The 17320-nt window shown below is 38.7% G+C and overlaps 1 protein-coding gene across 5 annotated transcripts in view; it reads left to right on the forward strand.

The window, feature by feature from the left end:
- cacna2d2a (calcium channel, voltage-dependent, alpha 2/delta subunit 2a) overlaps positions 1-17320 on the forward strand; it is a 248431-nt gene that overhangs the window by 47156 nt on the left and 183955 nt on the right. For all 5 annotated transcript variants that reach the window (XM_021321935.2, XM_012873335.3, XM_036152026.1 and 2 more), the window contains exon 3: positions 15062-15178. In XM_021321935.2, coding sequence (XP_021177610.2) covers positions 15062-15178 — 117 coding nt within the window. The remainder of the gene's footprint in view (positions 1-15061; positions 15179-17320) is intronic.

The raw sequence follows: 17320 nt of genomic DNA on the forward strand, positions 1-17320 counted from the left end.
CAAAAGTAGCAATATCTGGTTTATTCACCATTTTATCACTGTGCTGGATTGTCCTGCAAACTCACCTGATCCAAACCCTATAGAGTATCTGTGCAGAGTTGTCAAAAGGAAGATGAGAGACACCAGAACCAAAAATGCAGACAAGCTGATGGCGCTATCAAAGTAACCTTTTGTAACACCTCAGCGGAGCCACTGTACAGTTTATGGACTTGCTTTTCTGTAGGCCGACATTCCTGTATCAAAACACACGCTTACTAGTTTAATGTAAATTTCTAGTATCTTTCCAGTTTATTGAGAAACAGATTTTCAGCTGATTATCAGCTGTAAAGCATAATCATAGTGATGAATCAATATAATGTGAGTTTTGCTTTTTAAAATTATTTGCAGATACAAACTTTTCAAGAATAATCAAACTTATTGAAACGAGTCTGTATATCATATCTGTGTATCAGATCACTGTTGTCACCACAGTGTCTGGCTGTCCAATATCGCAGTCCTAAAGGAAAGCTTTGATGCCATATTTTGCTATTATATTTCCTTTAAGGAACATTCATGTCCTGGATGATGATAATGCATCCAGTCAGTCGAATGGATTTTGACTGCTTTTGATGCCCCAACCTGACATAAAACTTGGCTCATGGAGAGTTCTGACAAAAATAACAAACAGAAAAACAGACGAGTGCGTACCTGCTGTTTTATAGTTATTGGAATATTCAACAATAATCTCATGTTTTCCTGAAGTCACGTGACCCTTTAGTTATTTATTGGACCAGGTGCATCTGTACAAATGGCTCCTTTAATAAGGGTTTAAATTATATATTTGTGAGTTGAGTTAAACTGTTACAACAAAGAATCACTAAAGGTGGAAGTAAAAAAAAAATTCCGTATTTAATTTTTATTTTTGCAGAACATGATGCACATCAGCTCCAGTTTAGGTTGCTAAATAGATCCTTCTGGCTATGTCAGGTGCATTGATGCCTATTGAGGCGTAATTAGAACAGCGAGTCCAAATAGTCAAACATAGGAATGGGGTCATATTGTTACCTGCAGTTGCAGAGGATATATAACATCATGGAGATGACATGAAACTGAGCAAATTCAGATTCCTGTGTCGGTGGAAATGCTTGTGCGTGTCTAGTTGTAAGTCTGTGCATGTGAACAATGTTTTCCTTTGTTTTGACCTGCTTGTATCTCAGGTTAACAGTCCCTCAGATATTGTTACAGAGGCCAGCTCATCCTAGCCCTACCCTCAAGTTAACCTTTGCATTTCTTTCTCTCTCTAATCTCTAACTCTCCCTGTGGGCTCTTTGTAAATATTTAGCCTAGCCTTTGTTTCCCAGGATCGGTGGCCAGTATAGGGGTGCTGTGTCTTATTTTCTGTAAGCACTGCCAAACTGTGTTTCTTCTCAAACTGTGCTGGGATGTCTGCTTCTTTTGCATGCTGTTATTTAGATGCCCACAGGAAGCCACTGCTTCATGTTCTGGCTGAACATGAGCTCGCTTGGCCCCCTGTTGCTTTTTTATGCCTACTGGTAAGAGGGCATCTCTTCTTCAAGCATCATCTTTGAACATAGTTAACGGATTTTGGTTTAAAAGCTTATTGAATTTACATCTGTAGCTTTTGAAGATCGTAAATGCTTTGATTTAAAAAAAAAAACCCAACACATCCATAAAGTGAACTTGGCTGCATTTAAATATGAAAGGCAACCATAATAAACATTTGAAATGAAATATTTCACTATATTAGTGTAGCAAGACAAAGTAAAATGACAATGTGGAAGCAAAACTGATTAGTCATCTGAGGCACTAATGCACAGCAATATATATATATATATATATATATATATATATATATATATATATATATATATATATATATATATATATATATATATATATATATATATATAATATAGCTGTGAAGACCTCTGATATATTTTTTAAAGCAAACAGCTGCTATGGGCAGGACCAAACTTGAATATTAAACTATACGTTCCTTGTGTTCAGGAAAACTATCACCTTGTTCTGTTACACAGTTAAACATGGTGGAGGGATGCTTTTCTTGAACAGAGAAGCTGGTCATTGCTGATGAGAAGATGAAAGAAGTTAATTTCAGGGAATCCTGCAAGAAAACTTGGTGGAGGCTTCAAACAACTTTGGATCTGGGCAAATGATCAGCTTCCAGCAGGAGAATGGTCCTACACATTTAGCCAGAGTTGATCAAAGAACACTCTTCAGTTGGAATTGCTCGGTCCAACCAATAAGGAATCTGTGGCGAGCATTGTAAAGGTCGGTGTTCACATAAGCTCTCTATCCAATCAGACTGAATGAAGAATGGGCAAACGTTTCACTCTGTGGATGTGCCCCATTAGAGTTGCAGTAAAAAGTATTGACTGGGAGCTGAATACAAATGCACACCACACCTTTCAAGCATAGTTTGTAAAAAGTAAATAAAATTGAAAACCTATTCATTATTTTGCATCTGCTTCACAATTATGTACAATTTAATGTTTTTCTATCACATTGAAATTGGTGGTTGTAACATGAAAGAAATGTGCAAATGTTCAGAAAGTAGAACAGTTTTGTATTTAATTATAATTTGTTGTCTTGCCACAGAAAGTCATCTTTAGAGACTGAGGGAAGAAATCTCAAAGAAGAAAAAAAAAACCCGACTCCAATGTCCACTAATCTGTTTCGACTGCCTTGGCCTTGGTGGTACTTTAGTTAAAACAAACTGACCCCCTATGGTGTTTTCTAGGCCAACAATACAGCTTCGACCTGCTGAAGCGTGGGGTTGTACAAGACCAAAAATCTTGGTATCTGACACCCAGATGTTAGCAGCAGACCCGCTACTTGCTGTACGTTGTGAGCTGAAATTGCAATGCACGAAGCTTGTTCCTGCACAATGTTGGCAATTCATATAGGAATACTGGCATCAAGGATACAGAGATATTTTAATGTAGCTATGCGGTAATAAAAAACATTCCTGTTGTCAAAGACACTCAGCTTATTTACCTGCCAAATCTTTCAGGATCACAAAAGATAATGCACAGTCATGCAAGAACAGAAAAGGTTGCTAGCATCATTTATTTTATTTTATTTGATTTTATTTTGCATCTGGATGCTTGAATATAAACTTGCCCAAACTTCAGGCAGGGAACGGAGGCACCTCATGTCTGCCCAACTTTGATAGTCAGTCATTAATCAGTTATTACCACTCAATAGGAATGTGTATTTTTTTTATATTTCAAATCGACTTACTTTGCGCTAGAGATAAGTCTGTGGTGGAAACTACTGTCTATAAATTATTAAACTGTGTACGAGTTGTTAGTGATTTTATTAAGTTAGAAAACGGCAAGTAATGCAATATCTTACCCCAAGGGTAAAAAACCAACAAACAAAAAAAAAACTAAACTCTGTACAAACTCTTGGTACATCATAGTCTTTTCCTACTTTTAATAACAGAACAATTGTACATAGAAATGCACATCCTATTTTTTAACAATATACAGAGTTGTTAGACCTCTGCAAAATCAACTGAAAAATCAACACTTTGTACAAATGTACTCATTTATTATAAAATAAACTGTTGAAAATCTTTAACAGGTGACAAATCGATACTAATACTAATCTACAGTCAACACTGTTCATGTTGCTTATATGTGTTGCCTATGGTCTCTATAGCTACATTTACACTGCAGGCATATGTGACCCATATCTTGACTTTTTTGTGGCAGTATGAATGGCCCAAATAATTCCAATGTTTTCACTCCCAAAGAAAATCTGATTTATGCCACTTCCATATATGGTACTAAATCCAATACGTAGCCAATAGTTTTCGAAGCGTCTGCACTTGTGTCGCATTTCATCCGACTTTTATATTGTGGTCCTGGCTCTCACTACAGCACTACTCAGACTCCTCTACAGCAGTAGCAGTCTTTGGCCTCACGAACTGTTCAGACCTTAGTCTGATGCGGTTGGATTTAAATAGTAGTATGATAGACCATGCAAAAAAAATAAATAAAAAAATCAGATTTCATGCAAAAATCCGGAATTGACCATCAAGACCTGCAGGGTGAACGTAGTCTAAGCTGTCCCTTACAGCTAGAGTTGTAATCAGTTCTCCTTTTTGAATTTAGATCCATCCAGCTCATTCGGTCCATACTGACGACAAAATTACAATTTAAAAGCTGGTAGCAATGCCAATAGTATTAAAAAACCTACTTTGCTGAATTAAGCAGACAGAGGTACTAATTCACAAGGCATCATGAGATAAGAGTTTTTACAGAAGTTTAAAATTGGAGCTGCACAATACATTGAATCACAATTGTATATCAATGTGTACAGTATCAAAATAAAAAAGGACTGCTTGAGTCCAATATTGGATTTCACGTAACAGGGATGAATGATGTTTAATATTTTATTTATTTATTTAATTATTTATTTTTATTATTATTATTTAATAGAATTCTGTACAGTATTTTTTTTATCTATTTCCATTTCAGCAGCTGAGATGGTGACAAAAAGGGGTCGATAATAATCAACATTCTCATCACAGTATTCTGCCACAGTGTCACACTTACGTGTTTTCTTGTTATAAAAATGTACACTATTTCATGCAAATTGTGTGTCACAGACAGCAGTATTTATTTTTATTTTTTTAATAATAGAAATGTATTCACTCTGGATATGATTACCATATATGGAAGAAATTTACCCAGAATGTATTCACAATGTCTTACTTAAATGCGAGCAGTGAGCAGAGACATTTAATTTGCTCAGGTGTGTAAATCTGCCTTTTGTGCAATTTACGATTTATTTTCAGTCTTACTTTATTTTGCACACATTTACCATAAGCACCTAGCCTATTGCATTTACCCCAGGCACTTCTGACATTTGTTTTAAATTTTTATTTTGCCACCTGGCAGTTGATGCACTCCAGGCAAATTCAACGCCTCAGTGCCCAATATGTAAAATAATCACCAGAAAGCAGGGCTTCATTCTTTTTTTTCTGGTTTTTGCTACCTTTGGTTCTTTTGATGGAACGCACTCAATTTCTTTCATTGAAAGGTTGTTTCAGTCTTTATATAGTGCCAAATAATAATAAAAAACTAAATCTTAATGCACTTTACAAGAGAAACGGGTGCGTTTTTTCTAAGTTTCAAGACATATTAATTAACACCAATCCACGATTATGCTCAGACTTAGTTCTAAAATATCAGTTCATAAAAAGTTGCTGATTAAAAGAAGCCATTAAATCTCAGATGCAGTCAGTCGTGTGTGTGTCGTCAAAGCTGGCTGCAAATTGTACACGGTGTCCACTATAGTCACACAAGTCTTTTCTTTTCTTCTTCTCTCTCTGATTTAGCAAGAAAAACCTCCCAGAGAAAGTAGTTTGACAGTAGCAGTCAATGTTTCCGCGTTTTATGTGCCTGACTGGACTCCTCCGGAGGCTTCCATCCTGTTTGAACTATGAGAGCTTTCTGGTGCGTTGTTTCTTATCCAGCCCCACCGAGGGGCCCGTGTGCTCCCTACGTGTTCTCTCTTATTGAACTCTTCCTGGGGCCCATGGAAGCTGGGTCTGCTTGGCGGAGCCCACTAATATTCCTTAATGATGTGCCATCTGTCTCTGTCAACCTTTTTTGCGCCGCCGCAGCCAGACATCACCCTATTGTGGCTGACTTCAAAGAGAGATAAGCAGTCCCCTCTTCCCTTAGACACAGGCGAAAGGACAAGAGCGTCAGTGCCACCGACGAGCAGCGTTGCCTACCAGGAAATATAGGAGGGAAAAAGTAAACAAACAAGCTTAAGCAAAGTCACAGGGGTGGATTTGACTTTCTTCTGATGGAGAGAGTAGTTTGGGGCGGAAATTTTATGCAGCATTAAAGGCATTTAGTTGCCTAAGCTGATGGGTGCAGGACATGACTTGCAAAGCAGGAGGACTTGTTTGATGAATTTTTTGGAGCCAGATGAATCTGCACGACACTTTTAACAGTAATTTTCTGGAGTCCTGCCACCCTCTGTCTTTCCATCTGTGTGTTTACAGGGATGCTCAGGGCTTGGCACAGTGAAACCAGTCATCATAGCTAATGATGAGAATGTGAATTCTCTTTGACGTGTACGAGAGTGAAAATGGGGGTTCGTTTTTTTTTTTTTTTTGTCTATTTGCGTGCGTGTCAGATTTTCTGTGCGTGTGTGTTTGACTGTCCTGGCTGCCAGAGGAAGCATATTGGTCGTGATTGGCATAGTTACTTCTGTCGTGTCCTGTGTGAGCGTTAGCAGCAGAAGGTTCGGTTGGCTGTTAGCGGCACAGACAGCCGAGCCACCTCTCCTCTTTCCCCAGTGAGAATGACAGGCCTACACAGAAAGCTGTTTGAGCGGCGAAGGTCTGAGCCAACAGCATAACTGATTAAGAGCGATACTTTGCTCCACAGCCTTTCCAGTCCATAAGCTATTGGTTGTCTTTGCGAAAAGACGAAGAAGAAGAAGAGAGAGAGAGATGGGCACCACTTTTAAAAGTCAATTTCTGTTTTCGGGGTTTTATTCTTTCAGCCCGTAAATTGCTGCTCAGAGCTGACGCCTCAGTGTAATGTAAATGGGGCTTAGCCATGCCCCTAATCTTTTTGTGGGGGGGGGGGAAAAAAGACATCAATCATCAACATACTTTCAAGTCAATAAATTAATAAATTATTTGGTATTTTTCTCTCTAAAGCAGCCTTGCAAGCCCATACTGTGGGAATTATGGTGGAAAGTAAAGCCATTACCTCAGGAACTGTATTTTGTTATACTTTTTTTTATTACTGCGCTTTAGTTGCTCTTCAGTCCGCCTTATTTACAGTCACTGTTACCTGTTAGACTAAAACATTAATTTATCCCGACAGTGATTAGATTTTTATATATATTGTGATTTTGTTGTGTGTGTTGTTTTGTTACGCGTCTGTCTTTGTGTGTTCCTACTGGCTGTGCAATTATTTGCCCCTAAGGGATAATAAAGATTCTTGAACTTGTTACTCTGTAGTTTTTATAATATGACTATGTTTGAATCAAAATATCCTGATACAGACATCGCCACCCGGGAGAGGTCTTGTGCATATGCTTTATTGCACATGTACAGACTTCTAATGGCTTGTGATGATTGTGTGCAAGAACTGAAAAGAGTAGCACCTGTTTGTATTTTTTCAGCAGCGTGCAAAGGTTTCAGATGTCTCTAATACACTGGCAGCAGTTGGGAGAGATGACAAAATGGCAATTCATTGTATCGTATAATCAAGCATTTTGCAGAGCCAAATAGACTACATCTAGGGATGTGACAATAAAAGAATGTATATTTCATGTTCAAACAATATAATATCACATTGTTACCATAAACATATTTATCATTATATAGCAAAAAACTTACAATAAATCATTTATACTGGATTGTTGACCAAACTGACAAAGGCAGTTCAAATCTCCAATAACTCAAAACTCCTGTGTGAAATACCTTTACAGCTTGCCCAGGCTCACATTTTTGAGTGTAATAAAGTTAAAGTTAAAGGAGCAATAAGCAAATTGTCATCATTTTAGAAAGAAAAAAATAAATAGTGATGTGAAGAACTAAAAGTAAGATTTCAGATGGACTATGGCATGTCCGGTCTCTTGTTTACATAGCCGGGCTAGCCGGGCGTGCATGTACGTTTGTGCGTGTGCGTGTACGGCATGTGAACAGCTGCCACCCAGGGTGGAAAATGAGTCATCGTAATATTTTTAATTCAATCAGTACACAAAATCAAGAACGTCTTCTAAACTTAAAAGATTTATTTCTAGAATTTAAATTTCATGTATAATTAATTTAACAAACACCACAAAATAGCGAGATGATGCATGATAATTATTCTGTTCTTTTCTGCCATGTAGTTAGAAGCATTGAAATGGCCACATCATTTAATAATCCTCCTGTTTTTCTTGCGTAGTAGTGAGAGCAGAGTGTGGATGGAGCTAATTTCCATACATTTTGGGCCACAGTGACAGTAGTCGGCTTAATTTCCCAACAGTTTGTGTGGACCCAATTCTCTGATGATGAGATTAGGCTGGGCATTTTTAAGCGAGGCTGTCTGATGAGTAGTAGTAGCAGAGTGCACAATTAGACATCACACTGGAATAATTTCAACTCCCTAAATGGTTGAGATTGCATTAGAAAGGTTTCCTTTGGCTCACGAACACTGCTGGAGCTTTCAAAAAAATGACAAAAAATAGAAGATAATGACCTTTGTGTATGGTACGGCCAATAAAATGATACCTCCTATTATTGAATATAAGTTTTATTGATCTATTTCATCCCCTTTGTGCTTTGTCTTAGGCGTGAGTAGAGAAATCTCTGTCTTTGTCTATAATGTCCCCGAGCCTGCCATGAATCTTCCAGGAGGAGGCAGATCTGGAGAGTATCAGCACATTAGGTGAATTAATATTGATTTTTAAAACAAAGTTGACGTGGGGTTTTTAAATCGACCCGAGAAATGCTTCACTTGAAGAAGTCATGGTCCGTAGTTTGTCAATGGAGTGGAGAGAAACGTTGCTCTCGTTTTATGATGTAATAAGTTTCCAGAAGAGGCTTTCTACACTTCAAAACAGGCCCGTTAAAATGATGTGAACAGCTTTCTATGCTTTCTATATGAAGTCAGACGGTTTCATTGAAAGCTGAACCAAACTAACCCACCTTGTGTTTTACAAAGTGCATTTTTGTAAGATTTTTTTTTTTTAGTTGTTCTTTGATAAAACAGCATTTTTACCTGACATTTTATTCCGAGAAGTTAAGCTAAGCAGGATTCCTGGTGCCTTTGATGGCAGCTAAAATAAGACACCAGGCAATCTCACTAGAGCGGCTCTGCTTGCATGGCTTTAGTCTCTGCGGCCAAGTTTGCATGCTCAGTGGGCCGGTGGAAGGAAACTCCCCCCGGCAGCTCGCCCAGCTTTTGGTCTGACAGAGACGGATCATGCAGACACTGGCGTTTTCCTTTCCTAACTGCAGCACATCATCTCATCAATCCCCTCTGACATAATATTTATTAACTGAGTGACTGATCCTTGACTGAGATGCATGTAGTGCATTGGGATTTTCTACTGATTCTCAGAAACTTTTCATTGGTGTCTATTAGCCCATTGACAGTGTCTCGCAAAAGTAACCAACCGCAAGCTTCAGAGTATTTTATGTGACAGACCAACGCAAAGCAGGGTGTAATTGAAAGCTGTGTATGTGAAAAGATAAACGCTCCATGTCACACCAAAGACACAATGGTAAAACATGGTGTTGGCAGCATTGTGCTGTGGGGATGTGTTTCTTCAGCATGGACGGTAAAGCTGGTCAGAGATAATGGGAAGATGAAGTAGCTAAATATAAGGCAATCCTGTTAGAGGCTACAAAATACTTAAGACAGAGGTGGAGGTTCATTTTGCAGGAGGACAAAATTACCTTTTTACAGGCACCGTCTGATCTGGCAAAGATTCAGCTATTTCACAAAGAGAAATGGGCAAAGCTGATACAGACATAGGGTGCTTCTACAGAGTATGAACTCTGGGGGGCTGAAATATAAATGCACATCATACTTTTTCATATTTTTATTACAAAAGGTTGGCAAGCCATCTATCATTTTACTTCCACTTCACATGTATACGCTACTTTGCGTTGGTCTGTAATGAAATCCTAATAAAATGCATTGAGGTTTTTAGTTGTAACGTCACAAAGTGTGGAAAAGTTTAGTGGGTATGAATACATTCACAAGGCACAGTGAGAGCTTGGCCCTAGTTTAGGGAAAAAAAATCATGTTTAAGGTAGCTACAGGTTTAAAACATGTTGGTTTAACAGTGGGGAGAGAAATATCAGAGTTGATCTCCTGGGCTTTGCACTAGATATGCTTCTATAGACCTACTGACTGATCAGGGCACTATGGGGGTTAGTCTCATGCCTGAACACACTTTGACATGTAGGGAACGTTGAGACCAGGCCACCATAATTTCAGACTAGTTTCAACTAATAAGCCTTTTTTATCTGCAGGAAAGCTGCTATTATAACTATTCATATTTTTTTTTTACATTGAATATCATATTCTCCTTATTTACTCTGCTCTGTATGTCAGGTTTTACTGACACCACTGGGTGTATTAACGTGTCTTAACAGTACGATCTCCAAAGCCATATAAGATAGGCGTAAGGTTGTGAGCGTTCAAAGTCCACATTTCTTTTCCTCACCAACGGTTTTCTTGAAAAATGTCAGAATTTGAAATCAGTCTCATTTACGGCATAAATTATCATGCTGCTGTTAATTATAATAATGTGCTGAAAGGGAATGGAACATTATATCAGATCAAAGATAAGTGTGCACTCACCCTTCTTAACTGGTTTAAATGCATCAGCCAACTAATGAACTGCAAATGAGCTACAAATGAAAGAAAAATATGAATAAATGAGTTGAGAGGAGTATCGCAGATACAGATGCCTTCACAAAGGTGCTCTGCGTGATACAATGGAGCGGATGACGTAAAGCCAGGTTACTGCATGGATAGAGATATAGACCAGGCACATAGGGATCTGGTCTTGTATTTGGATGACTGAAATGTCAGAATTAGGAAATTAGTCTCTTTAGTTACAATGATAACCAAATATTTACATTAAAAAAATCTGTTTTTTCCATGGCTTTTGAAATTAAACGAGTTTTAGGGCCAATGATTCAGGATTGCTAAAACAATGTCTATTTGCTGAAGGCCAGAAAAATAAGAGAGAGACTTTTTTTCTACTTTCTTGAAAGTACATATGCTAATATTACTACTGTTAAGCCTTAGTTCCACCAGGTTGGTTTGGCTGTGCACCACTTGGCTCTGCCCACTTGCGTGTTTTTCAGGAGCAGTTTTTTTGCTTGGCCCTGCTCAAGTGTCAAACCCAGTGGACTCCAGAGGAGTTTTGAGTGAACACACTGCTCCAGCAGTTGGAAGTGAAAAAAGGGAGCATCATAATGCTAAACGCATGTGAAGAATCCAGGTTCGCTATGACATCTATAAAGAGAGACTTTACAGATTGTACTTAAAATTGTAAAAAATGCAAGAGAATCTTTCTTCTCTGAGATCATCAACAAAAACATTAATAACACTCGTGCCTTATTTGCCACAGTCAAAAAGTTAACAAATCCTCCTGTGTCTGTGACTTCAGAACTCCATTCCACCAGGGCCTGCAATGAATTTTCTAACTTTTTTCCTGAGAAAATCCAAAAGATTAGAGGATCAGTCTGTACATCCATATCAAGTTCAGACCCAAAGCTCTATCCAACTGCAACTTATCTTGACAGAATCTCCCAATTCAGCCAAATAAACTACAAACGCTTAGAAGAAATCATTCACCACTTATGTTCCCCCTCCTGCAGCCTTGATGTTCTACCCACAGCTTTCTCCAAGAAAGTTTTGCCTGTCATAGCTTCTGATTTGTTTCAGATAATTAACACGTCCCTTCTGTCAGGAAAGGACGTCTCTAAAAACGTCTCCAAAAACAGCAATTATCAAGCCACTACTGAAGAACAAAAATTTGGACAATCTTCTTCTGCAGAACTACGGGCCCATCTCAAACCTCCCTTTTATCAGTAAGATTGTTGAAAAAGCTGTGTTTCAACAGTTAAACACCTTCCTAACAATGACCAGGCGCTTTGATGTTTTACAGTCAGGTTTTTGTGCTCACCACAGTACAGAGAATGCCCTTATCAAGGTGTTCAATGACATCCATATAAATGCAGTCTGTGGTAGAACCACAGTGCCGGTACTATTGGACCTCATTGCAGCATTTGATACTGTTGATCACTTGATTCTGTTAGAGCACCTTGAAAACTGGGTCGGCCTTTCTGGTACAGCACTTGACTGGTTTAAATTCTACTTAAAGGACAGGGGCTTTTTTGTCAGTAGGTAACTTTACATCAGAGACCACAAAAATCCCATTTGCAGTTCCCCAAGGGTCCATCCTGGGTCCCCTCCTATTCAGCATCTATGTGTTCCCTCTAGCTCAGATCATAAAAAAACAACAACATAAGTTACCATAACTATGCAGACGACAATCAGCTCTACATCACCATGCCACCAGGTGACTATAAAGCACTAATGCTTAGAAGAAATACATTTTCTTCAATTGAATAAAAACAAAACTGAAGAAGTATTTCTTTAGACCGATGGAGGAGCGATCAAAAGTTAGCACACAGCTTCAGTTGCTTCAGCTAGGAACCACTAATCAGGCCCAAAATCAGGGTGTGGTAATGGACTCAGGCCTGAACCTCCAAAAGCATCTAAAGACAATTACAAAGTGGGCCTTCTATCACCTGAAGAACATTTCCAGGATTAAAAGACTAATGTCTTAGCAGGCTCTGGTCCATGCGTTTATCTTTAGTCAAATTGATTACTGCAACGGTGTTTTCACAGGTATGCCTTAAAAGCTGATCAGACAACTGGAGCTGATCCAGAACACTCCTGCCAGTGTCCTCACTAAGACTAAGCAAGTAGATCACCCCAGTCCTGATGTCATTACACTGGCTCCCTGTATCTCAGAGAATAGACTTCAAAATACTTTTGTTAGTCTATAAATCCCTAAATGGCTTAGCACCTAAATACATCACAGACTTGTTATCAGTGTGTCAACCCTCCAGACCACTAAGGTCTTCTGGCTCCAGCCTACTCTGCATATCTAGAACCAGAACCAAACACGGAGAAGCAGCATTCAGTTCCTATGCTCCACTTATCTGGAGGAAACTTAAAAAAAATGTAGCCGGGGAGTCAGTGCAAAATCAAACCTGTTAAAATAATTTTACTGTGGTTAAAATCTTTTGCACTCATCGATCCCCCCATGGCTAAGGCTAAAAATCTCATTAAGCTGTATTTTAACGCTGTGAGGCAAACTTTGGAGCAAGACAGTCTTCATCTCCCCCTCCCCTCTCTCTCTCTCTTTCTCTCTCTCTCTCTCTCTCTCTCTCTCTCTCTTTCTCTCTAACACACACTCTGTGAACTGTTGAGTACGTCTGCCTGCAACTGACTGCCTTCCTGCAAGACGCAGAAGCAGAGGAGCTGTGCTTTATTTTATTATTAGTGTAAGCTGATGTGTGACCCAGATATCTTGCGCTTTCAACTCTCCAGTGTTTACAGCTCAGTCCTCCAAAACATACTATAGAGATTACATCAGCGGTCTCGCCATGATTCAGGTGGCCAAGTACTCCACTCACACCAAGCAATAGCTTCTAACGACCCAGGACAGTGACGGGTGGGTCGTTGATTTGCATCTGACTCAGAATGCACTTAGGAGGATGGGCCTCCATGACAGCAGCGCACCAACTGCAGGTTGCTCAAGTGCGAGCCAGCAGAATTGACTCCTGATAAAAACAATTGTTGCTCTATGTGAAGATGACCTCGGGTTTGAGAAGATTATCAACACTCTGAGGCTGAGGAGCAGCACGATGGCCAAGGTCAGACAGAAGGTCCCACTCAGAACAGTCCTTAACATGGTCGACCAAAGAAGCTGAGTGAACACGCTCAGCTTCATATCCAGATGTTGTCTTTAGAACATAGACATCTCATTGCTGCAGAGGTTGAAGGGGTGGTCAGCCTGTCAGTGCTCGGACAACACGCCGCACACTGCATCAAATGGGTCTGCATGGTTGTCATCCCAGATATAAGCCCCCTCTACAGATGATGCACATGAAAGCCTGAAAGCAGTTTGCTGAAGACAAGCAGACTTGAGACATGGTTCACTGGAACCATGTCCTGTGGTCTGATGAGACCAAGATAAACTTATTTAAGTTAAGATGGTGTCAAGCATGTGTGGCTGTAACCAGGCGATGAGTACAAAGACAAGCGTGCCTTGCCAACAGTCAAGCATGGTGGTGGGAGTCATGCATTTCTCCAGACCTAAACCGTATTAAGCATCTGTGGGGCATCCTCAAATGGGAAGTGAAGGAGTGCAAGGCCTCTATCATCCAGCAGCTGCTGTCATGGAGGAGAAGAGGATGTCAGTGCTAGCCTGTGAAGCTCTAGTGAACTCCAGGCCCAGGCAGAGTATAGCTGGTAAATAATGGTAGCCACACAAAATATTGCCACTTTGGGCACAATTTGAACACTTCCACTTGTGGCTGTACTCACTTTTGCTCCCAGCAGTTTAGACAGGAATGGCTGTGTGTTGAGTTATTTTGAGGGGACAACAAATGTACGCTGTTATTCAAGCTGTAAACTGACTACTTCAGATTGTATCATGTCTTAATTGCTGTCCCAGGGAAGGATATGATAAAATATTTACAAAAATGTAAGAGATGTATTAAATTTTGTGATTATGTGTAGGTTTATAAGCAATGAAGTTGCCTGCCGGGTTAAAAAAAATATCAACTTTGACACGGTAATATTTAACTTACTTAAGTAATATGTCAATTTAAATATACTTTATAAATCTCTTGAGGTAATTAATCATAATCATTATTTTTTGTCATTCATGTAAGTCTTGATTTTTAGTCATACCAATCTTAAAAAAACGTCCTAAACTGACTAAAACTTGAAGATATGATCTTTGTCTTATTTTGTAATTTTACATTGTACATGTGATTTTTGTGCTTCAAGGGTTTTAGACGCTCTGCATCTTGACGGTTGCTGGTTAAGATAAAGCGACACATGGCAAAAAACGAAGAAGAAAATAGCAAACACTGTTTTCCCAAGCTGTTTAAAATGTTGTTCTTCATTTATTTGTTCTTCAAGAGTTAAAACTGTAGAGACACAAGGTGTTCACCCAGTAGTGGAAATCTACTGGAGTGTTCATTTATTTAATTTGATTCTGACTGCCAGACTGCAGCGGGCTAGCTAAGTGCTTTGCCATTAAGGCTCTGCTCTGTGTTTAATTCCTCTACAGAGCAGAGGCTTGTGGGTATAATGACAGCCGGCAGACTGCCTACTCTACAGTAAATGTTTACCATCTTGTGTGCTACCTTAAAATAAGCAAACAGCCCCTCTGTGATCTCTTTAATTAAGCTAATGGGTGCAATTACGTGACCTTTGATCCCTCCTTTTTTCCCCTCCATCTGCAGATTTATAATGAGAAGAAGAGCCAGTTTGAAATCAAGAGAAACAACCCCAAGGACCTGGTGGACAGAGTGGCGCGGGACATCTCCAAGCTGCTAAACAGCAAGAGTAAAGCCTTAGAGGTAGGGGACACCTCGAATATTGTCTCACCTGTCTGCAAACACATGCCATTCCTCACTTGCTTTTCATGCAAATATATATAAAATGGTTCTGTCTCCAAAAAAGTGACAAATGGAAAATGCCAAACAGTGTAAGAATCAGGCTTAGCCAACATTATTAACTCTTCTTTTAAGTCTGGCTTTTCAACCTCTGTATTGTTTTTCAAATAACCTCTCTGGCCTTTTGTAGCTTTACTTTAAAAACAGCAACAATTTTTTTTTACACAAAATACACTGCATTTAAATGAAGAGGTTGGTTTACTATACCATATTTATTTGTGTAGCTCTTTCAAAAAACAACACATGGTTGACCAAAGTGCTGCATAGGACAAAACAATGGACAGATACAAACATTTAAAAACTTTAAAAAAAAAATTAACACAATACATTTTAGCCAAAACATGTTTTATCATTTTAAATCTCTCATTGGATCTTTTTGGCCAAGCAAGATATTTAATTAATCTTAATACAGCTAATAAAGTTCTGTTAAAAGGCAAATGTGTGGCGTTTTACATTCCTACCTAGTATTATGACTTTAGAGTGACTTTGTATAAGGTTCTAACATCAGAAGAAATGTTCTGCCTCAAGTTGAGTTAGGCAGCGTGGATCAATGCCTGCTTGAAATTGTTCTCGATTTATCAGTTCACTCAAAGGACTGGTGGTTTTTCACCTAACAGTATCTATTAGGTGAAAAATTATGATTGCATGGTTGGTTTAAACAGATATGCACATATTGCAAAAATAAAACATTAGTATGTTTTTCTTTGTTAAAATAAAAGCAAGAAATTATAATATTTTATGTTAATAACTTTATCATTAAATTCTGTGCAGGTTTTGAGTTTTTTTTACCCATGTTTTTATTATTCTGTTGATGTGGTGGCTGAAAAGGTTATCAATTCAGTACGCTATGTTTTGGTGTATAATTATTGCCACTGTTATGCTCGGGCAGGCGCTGTGATTAGTTAAAAATGTATTCCACTCTCGCAGAAGAAAGGTAGGGTGGTGTTACAGATGCAGGAAGGATGAGTGACATGAAGGGAAATGAGAAAAGTACAAACAATCAATTTTTTATTTCACAAAGTTGAGGAGAAAGTAGAGGAGAGCTCTAATTGGGAATAAATTTATTTTTAAAATCAGAGCACCTGTCATTGTAAGAAACAATTTTTGTGCCTTTTCTCTGCAGTGGCAGGTGATGGATGTAATTTTGTTTTTTTTATATGTAAATTTCAATCAATATACAGTGCCTTGCAAAACCTTTTTCACAATTTGTCTTGTTTAAACCCCAACATTTAGAGAATTTTATTAAGCTTTTAAGCGATAAATCAACAAAACGTAGTAAAAGACGTGAAGTTGTGAATAATGATGCATGGGTTTCAAACACCTTTACAAATTAAAATCAGAAAGCCTGTATGTAATTGAATCTAATTATAAATACTGGGAAGGTTTTAAAGATTTGTTAGAGAACATTAGTGAACAAACAGCATCAATGAGGACCAAGGAAAACGGCAGACAGGTCAGGGACAACGTTGTGGAGAGAAGTCTGAATTAGCATTTGGTTATAAATAATATAACGAGTGTCACACAGAGCTCTGGTCAATCTATCATCCAAAACCTGAAACAGCCCACCAGTGCATGGCTGTCCACCAAACTGACATTGCGGACAATGAGAACATTTATCAGAGAAGCAGCTAAGAGGTCCAAATTAACTTTGGAGGAGCTGCAGAAATCCACAGCACATGTGGGAGAATCTGTTGAAATAATCAGTAATTGATTTTGGACATGCAAGAAAAGCTGTAATTAGCCCTGTTTGTAGTTTGCAACAAGCCATTTTCGGGGCCAGAATGTGCTCTGGTCAGGTCTGAGAAAAAAAAAAAAAATTAATCTACAATCAAGACGCTGGATGTTGTACAAACTAAGAATGTATATTGTCTTGAACACACCCTCCTGTAAGTGAAACCACAACATAATGGTGTGGGGATGCTTCTTCAGCAGTGACATGGAAGCTGCTCTGAGTTGATTGGAATACAGATGAAGCAAAAAGACGGGACAATCCCGGTTAAACGCTGCAAAACACATCAGACTAAGGTGGAGTTTCAGGTCCCAGCA

This window comes from Fundulus heteroclitus, chromosome 20 (genome assembly GCF_011125445.2).
Source record: "Fundulus heteroclitus isolate FHET01 chromosome 20, MU-UCD_Fhet_4.1, whole genome shotgun sequence".
NCBI lineage: Eukaryota > Metazoa > Chordata > Actinopteri > Cyprinodontiformes > Fundulidae > Fundulus > Fundulus heteroclitus.